The sequence below is a fragment of the Pygoscelis adeliae genome, unplaced genomic scaffold (assembly GCF_000699105.1).
Source record: "Pygoscelis adeliae isolate BGI_AS28 unplaced genomic scaffold, ASM69910v1 Scaffold307, whole genome shotgun sequence".
Lineage (NCBI taxonomy): Eukaryota > Metazoa > Chordata > Aves > Sphenisciformes > Spheniscidae > Pygoscelis > Pygoscelis adeliae.
In genome coordinates, this window is record NW_008825110.1 from 216,383 (window position 1) to 224,481 (window position 8,099).

The 8,099-nt window shown below is 39.7% G+C and overlaps 1 protein-coding gene across 1 annotated transcript in view; it reads right to left on the reverse strand.

Annotated features, from left to right (window-relative positions):
* CRACR2A (calcium release activated channel regulator 2A) overlaps positions 1–8,099 on the reverse strand; it is a 67,378-nt gene that overhangs the window by 46,105 nt on the left and 13,174 nt on the right. Inside the window, exon 3 of the mRNA XM_009327915.1 lies at positions 4,610–4,721. Coding sequence (XP_009326190.1) covers positions 4,610–4,721 — 112 coding nt within the window. The remainder of the gene's footprint in view (positions 1–4,609; positions 4,722–8,099) is intronic.

Genomic DNA, 8,099 nt, shown 5'->3' on the forward strand with positions numbered 1-8,099 from the left:
GAGAAAATGTTGGGGAGTGGTGCAAAAAAAAAAAAAGGGGGGGGGGGGCTTCTATAAGTACATAGGAGACAAAAGTAAGACTACGAAAAATGTGTCCCTCAAAGAGATGAGGGACTTGGTTACACAGGACATGGAAAAGGCAGAAGTACTGAATGTCTTCTTTGCCTCAGTCTTTACCAGCAAGACCAGCCTTCAGGAATCCCAGGTCCCAGAGATCAGAGAGAAAGGTTGGAGCAAGGAAGATGTACACTTGGTGGAAGAGGATCAATCAGGTCAGGGAATACTTAAGTAAACTGGACATATATAAGTCCATGGGCCCTGATGGGATGCACCCAGGAGTGCTGAGAGAGCTGGCAGATGTCACAGTGAGGCCACTCTTGATAATCTTAGATCAATCATAGTGACTGGGAAAAGTGCCAGAAGACTGGAGGAAAGCAAATGTCACCCCGATCTTCAAGAAGGGCAAGAAAGAGGACCCAGGGAACCACAGGCTAGTCAGCCTAACCTTGATCCCTGGGAAGGTAATGCAGCACCTAATCCTGGAAACCATTTCCAGACACATTAAGGATGAGAAAATCATCAGGAGTAGTCAGCATGAATTTACCAAGGGGAAGTCATGCTTGACCAACTTGATAAACTTCTATGATGAAGTGACTGGCCTGACAGATGAGGGGAGAGCGGTGGATATTGTCTACCTGGACTTCAGTAAGGCCTCCAACAGGATCCTTATAGAGAAGCTGTTGATGTACAGGCTGGATGAGCATTCAGTGAGGTGGATTGAAAAGTGGCTGAATGGCCGGGCTTAGAGGGTGGTGATCAGTGGTGCAAAGTCTAGTTAGAGGCCAGTGACTAGCATGTACCCCATGGATCAATACTGGGTCCAGTCCATTTTAACATCTTCATTAATGACCTGGATGATGGGGCAGAGTGCATCTTCAGCAAGTTTGCAGATGACACCAAACTGGGAGGAGTAGCTGATACACCAGAGGGTTGTGCAGCCATCCAGAGGGACCTTGACAGTCTGGACAAATGGGCTGGCAGGAACCTTATGAAGTTCAACAAGGGGAAGTGCAAAGTCCTGCACCTGGGGAGGAACAACCCTGTGCTCCCTGTGCTGGGAGCCACCCAGCTGGAAAGCAGCTTGGCAGAAAAGGACCTGGGTATCCGGGTGGAACCCACCAGGTTGAACACGACCCAGCAGTGTGCCCTTGCTGCAAAGAAGGCTAATGGTATCCTTGGCTGCATTAGAGAGTATTGGCAGCAGGTTGAGGAAAGTGATCCTTCCCCTTTATTCAGCACTGGGGAGGCCACACCTGGAGTGCTGTGTCCAATTCTGGGCTCCTCAGTACGCAAGAGACATGGACATACTGCAGAGAGTCCAACAAAGGGCCACAAAGATGATGAAGGGACGGGGGCATCTCTCATGTGAGGAAAGGCTGAGAGGGCTGGGAATGTTTAACCTAGAGAAGAGAAAGCTCAGGGATACAATCAATATATATAAATACATGAAGGGAGAGTGCAAAGAGGACAGAGCCAGGCTTTCTTCAGTGGTGCCTAGTGACAGGACAAGAGGCAATGGGCACAAACTGAAACACAGGAGGTTCCATCTGAACATCAGGAAATACTTTTTTACTGTGAGGATGACTGAGCACTGGCACAGGTTGCCCAGGGAGGTTGTGGAGTCTCCCTCCTTGCAGATATTCAACAGCCATCTGGATGTAGCCCTGGGCAACTGGCTCTAGGTGGCCCTGCTTCAACAGGGGGCTTGGACCAGATGACCTCCAGAGGTCCCTTCCAACCTCAGCTGTTCTGTGATTCTGTGATTCAGATATTCCTGGCTATTCACACCACATCACAGTCATGAGAGACTTTCATGAAAGTCATGAGACTTTCTCAATAATTTTTCACTAGCCAACAACACATGATGTTGCCTTGTATTTGCTCTAGTAAATGTTGAGAATACTATAGAAGAATTGATTATAAGAAATAACCATGGATTGACAAATGAGTTGATTCTGTTTAAATTAAACATGAGGCTAAGCAAGAATAGATATTACTGAAGTCAACTGATCTGAAGGGTTAACAAACAGGTGAAGCTTGAAACTATCTTAGAATTGGAGATAAAAAGGGGGTGTGTGTGTGCATATATATGGACAGGAGAGCCAAAAATACTGAGATCTGCAAAGAATACTAAAACAAACAGCTACAGGCTTTTTAGCTACATCCATAAAAAGAAAGGAAGAAAGAAGTGCAATAGTTGTACAGTGAGGATGCAGAAGTGAAACTGCCACATAAATAATCAATGCACTTGTGCTCAGTTGGGGAAGACCAGATACATTCCAACAAATTCTAAATGTGCCAGCTATTTCATTTGAACATCTGCAAGTCAGAATTTTTAAGGAATCCAGGCAAAAAGGGTATTGTGATTTTCTGCGAGGATCTTTGGTTATATTCTAAATTCTAGTACAGAAGTTACCACAGACCCAAGGAAACAGACATACTGCTGTGGTTTTATGGTTTTATCAACTCTATCTTGCATTTTTTCTCATAGCGCCCAGCAGAGCATGTTAACAGAGACAACAGAATATGTTGCAGAGAGGTTACAGTAGATTTCAGATTTGCCACCATTTAGAAATATGAATGGGATTCTCCCATACTAATAGGTGCAGTACAAGTTTTATCCAGACACTACTGCTTTCTCCATTCTCTAGTTTTCTAAAGCAGCCTTTATGTAGTACAGCTTCTGCTTCTACTAGGAAGGCCAACATCATCGCCTAGCCAACTGTATGACTACCTAGCCTGGATCCCTAGAAAATACCTGTCAACCCCGTGTAGCAGGTTAAAACGTAGCATGCTTTACACTGTCTATCCTTATGTTTTATGTGAATCCTATACATAAGTGCTGTTGAAGGCAGTGCCTTGTCTGTGGCAGTCTGTGTAGCCTGCTGTGTCCATGCCCTTTGTGTGTCTGAGTGTGCACATGTGTGGGTGTCTCTGGAATACACGTTTAACTTCACTACCAGTTGAACCTGCAAACAGGGAAGCAGCTGCCACATCCATCTGGGTCTCTGGACTGGGCTCCAGCAGCTGGGCAGGAGGAATCCCCAGGCTCTGGAGCTGCTGGAGATGGCAGCACTTACAACCTCCCTTAACAGAAAAATTTGGTTTTGCAGGGACTACTTATGAAAATAATCTTCATTTAACTGAGAAATATGTATAATTTACTTATGAAAAGTAAAGAAGTAATACATTATTTAATTTTTAAATAATGGCAATTTGAAGATTAAAACATACTCTTTATTAAGATACTTGATCTAGCTCTAAAATGGGAGAGGTGGGAGAGAATTAAAATTTCAAATGATTGATGATTTGCAAACAAAAATAAAGGTCCTATTTGCTGTGCCTATACATAGGATTTAAATGGAGATTTAATGTTACAATTCACACATAGAAGAGATTCAGTTTTCTAGAGAAAATGCTTAAACCTGATGCTTATAGTCAGCAGAGCTAAAATTTAAGTACAAAATTGATTCTGCGTAAACAACCAAACACAGCCTCACTAACTAACTTTGTCATCTTATCTGGAACCTCACAGCTGGGGAGAAAACAACCCTTTCACAAACACAGAGAACTTGACAGTAAGAGTGCTGTTGCAAAGCAGGCAGTTACAAAGAACCTATCAGTTCCCATCACGCAGTAATAATAATTGCCTCATCCTATTTTGTTTTGAAATAAAGTAACATCACTTTATCATCTCACAAGAGAAGGCTTTGGGGAGACCTTCTTGCAGCCTATCAGTACTTAAAGGGGGCTTATAAAAAAGATGGCGGCAAACTTTTTAGCAGGGCCTGTTGCAACAGGACAAGGGGAAATGGCTTTAAACTAAAGGGGGGTAGATTTAGACTAGATATAAGGAGGAATTTTTTTATGCTGAGGGTGGTGAAACACTGGAACAGGTTGCCCAGAGAGGTGGTGGATGCCCCATCCCTGGAAACATTCCAGGTCAGGTTGGACGGGGCTCTGAGCAACCTGATCTAGTTGAAGATGTCCCTGCCCACGGCAGGGGGGTTGGACTAGATGACCTTTAGAGGTCCCTTCCAACCCAAACCGTTCTATGATTCTATGATTCACTTGAATTAATTTGTTGTAGAAAGCATTCTCACAGTTGTAAGGACAGTGGTATTAACATATTTTCAACATTGTCTTACATTAATCTTGGAGATAATTTTAATTATTTCTTAGGTCTTATGACCTGATATGAAATAAAACAAGATTTTTTTTCCCCTAAGAGAAATTTTCCAAAATTTGTTCATAGATCTACACCATGGCCTAAAACAGGTGTAATTCAGATGGTTACATCATATGTCTCATATTGTGCTACGGCTTGCCATCTTACACAGGAGAGAGAGACCCTGGAGCCCTTTGTCTATTTATAGACAGAATTCAACCACTTCTTCATCTGTTACATGTATCTACTGTAACTAGGAAATAGTCTGGCTCCCTGTGTGCATCGTTAAGTGTACTGTTAAGATAAAATGCTTCTTTATTGATGTGGAGAGTATAGAATATGAATAAAGCTCTATACAGGAGACATGCTTTCCAAACTCACTGAATCCTGTGGTGAACTCCTTTGGGGTAAGTGAGCCATTGCCATCAGCATCCAATGTAACAAAAACTTTTTCAAGCTCTTCCAGGCTAAGAGGTAATTCAGGATGCAGTCTCTGGAATGACAAAACATGCAGCAACTTTATCCAGTACTACAGGATGAGAGGAAGACTAGATTCTACAGAACATTCATAATACAAAAGGATAGGTCCTTTTGTTTCCCAGAGTGAAAATTCAAATACATCACAGAGTAAAACAACATCAACTGAGGGAGATTTGCTTTTATGACTTCATTATTTACCATTATGAATCCTTTCTGACAAAGCAGTGAGAACAATACCCTGTGACACAGATTCCAATCACACAGGGAAGAGGTAGAATTTGAGGTGGAGTCTCAGCATCCTGGTGAAATGCCTTGATTATCATGCAGCTGGACAAACCTGCCAGCAGAACTGTATGCCTAGTTCCTTCCACATCATGAACTCAAGCAAGAGACTCTCGAAACAAGAACATTATAGAGGGTATACTGTCCTAATTAAAGCTGCTTTAAAATGTGTAAATAAATAAATAAATAAATAAAACAAAGCTAAGAAAGCTGCGTGGTCCAAGGAGCTAACCTGCTGCTCCTGTAACAAGTTAAATATAGTTCATGACTGTCTACTTCCGAAATGCAGCATGCTCACACCAAAAAAGACAAAACTTCATTAACCCAGCTCCACCAAATCACTTTTTTTTTCCTGAGAATCTAAAGACAGGCATAAAAGAAAAAAAAATTCTTTAAATCTGGCCTTAATGGTTTTACTGTAATTCTTTTAACAGTATATATAGACAGATTCCCAGAAATAGGAGGAAACTGGAGTGGCAAACAACTACAGTAGCAAGGATTTCCACTGGGAGACAGCACAAGAAAGAGTAAAACCTTTCCTCAGCTTGGGAAGCAATATAAATATACACTGGTGAAGTCCTCTGCGTTAATAGTTAATATTTTAATCCATTTTCTGAACTCCTATTGTATATACAACATATTAAAACTGCAAGCTAACAGGTTGATAAAGTTCATCAGAACAGAAGTGCTAATCTGTTCCACTGTGGGGAAGGGATTTATGGCCAAAGAAAGTCTCTCCTGCAATCCAAGAACAATAGAAACCACTATTCAATATACCAGGCCATACAGCCAAGGTAAGAATTGCTTGAGTGCATTAACCAGGACTTCCCTGGCTGCAACGAAGGTTTTAGGGTATACATTATAAACCTGTATGAGTTGAAGGGAAGAGCAGTAAAAGGAATTCCAAGGTGACCTTGAGAAGGGAAAGCAACTTCTAAAGCACAGAACTATCTGGAATAGTCCCAAAGGAATTTCTGAGCAGTATTAATTGTGCATTGCTGCCTGCTTTCAAAAAACTAAGAAAACTTGATGTACATTCAGTCTAAATACATTACTTCATCAGCGATACACCTGACATTATCAGTTTCTCACTTAAACACACCCATCTTCCCAAAGCTTTAGATTTTAATCTCCTAGATCTAAAGGGAAACTTTTTAAAATTAGCTTCCCTTGTAAAATTCTTACAGCCTACACAGCACTGATGAGGGAGGAGGTGCTTCAGACAAATTACTCTTTTTACTCTTAGAAAAACAGAAACTGTAGTCCTACTGCCAGATCTTTGGGAGCTGCTGAAGGAGTGCTTCTTGAGAGCTGGCTGTCCTCTTCTGACCATGTCATAAACACAGAATGACCTGCTATTCCGATACAACTGCTTGTGGGTCTTGCTGCAAACCTGACTGATAAATATATGCTTCTCCAACTACAGCTGGAGTGCCTTATTGCAGGGTTCAAATTCTGAACCGAATTATAGTAATTTTGCAGTAGAAAACGCCACAATTACTTGCATGTTCTTGAAAAAAGATGAAAATAGGAGGTTTTGAAGAATGTACCAACACTTTGCTCCATTAAATTCCCTGAGGATAATTTAGTGACTTTGATGAACTGGGGTCACACTTACCATTTTTACTAAGATTAAGTCAATGTTTTCTCAACCTCTTGTTTTTATTCTTCAAAAAAAAATTTTAAGCAGGTTTTTTTTTTAGGAAAACAAAATGTTATTGTTGGTCTCACAGGTGTGTTTTTGTTTATTTGCTCATTTTGGGCTTACTGTAAAAATACATAGATCCTTTCAATATGAGGCTTTTAAAAATTAAAAAAAAAAACCAAACAAAACCCAAAACATATCCAAAGATACCACTGGAGCATAAAGAGAAATTATCTGCATTGCCACCCAATGTGCTCTGTGCTTTCATGACATCTGTGCTTACTCATCTGAAAATACCAAGCTTTTACTCTGCTAAATAAAAAGACAGAGGTCAAATAACTAAGAGCAAGATCTGAACCCAATTCTGCTATACACATTAAAACAAAACATTTTGCAACACTAATTCTCATTATTCATGATAACCTCAAGGCCCAAAGTGCAAAGCTGGTTTCAAGTTTCAGGTAGAATTTGCTTTCTTGCAATTTCAGAAAACCTCTTGTTTGTTTGAAAGTTGAGCACTTCTGATATTTTGAAATGGAATGAAAAATTCTTAACAACCAGTAATAACATAATCTCAAAATAAACAGCATGATATAATCAGGGAGCAGTAAATCTTTAATATAATTACTATATTATAGACACATCAGAAAACTTTGTTTGCAAGATCTGTTCCACTGAAGTTAATTGGATTTTTAAATACTCGGCACTTTTTAGATACTCAGCACTCTCTCTTGAAAATCATGCCTCATATCACATGACTAAAGATTAAAAAGCTTAATGTTAGCATCTTGTATTTGAAGCAGTGCTTCATTAATGGTAAGTAGTACTGAACTAACAAACAGCAGGATGCAAAAGTGATCAACACTTGGTACCTTTTAAGGAAAAAACTGATTTACTTTATTGATTTATGTCTCTGCTATAGAGAGTGAACATCATGAAAAGTGCAATCAAAATCAACTATACGGATTTCAAACTCAAGTTTGCGATACAGGGATTCTAGTTAACTAGTCATTCTAATCAAACATAATGAACAACTGTAACAGTATATGTCTAATGTACAGTTGTTCAGTATAAAACATCATTATTTTGTATATTAATAAAATAATGAGTACCAAACCCATTAGAAAACATTGTAGATTACTGTTACTGGTGTCCAAATAAATCTCTATTAATCCATTACTGAATTACAAGGAAGATAGGACAATGAGAAAGCTATCACTGGCTTCAAAGAATCCGGGTTTCTGAATTGCTGGAATTAATGTAAAAGACTTTCATTTATAATTTTTATTCACTGCCACTAAATTACTCTAAAGTCAAATGGAAGTCTCACCCATTTTTTTGTCAATGGAACTGCATTGATTTCAGCTGAATTACTCTTGATTTACTAAAATATTGAGTGGAATAAGGATAATCCAGTATCTTCAAAAGGTTTGTATTTGTAATATTATCTTTAATTGGATCAGC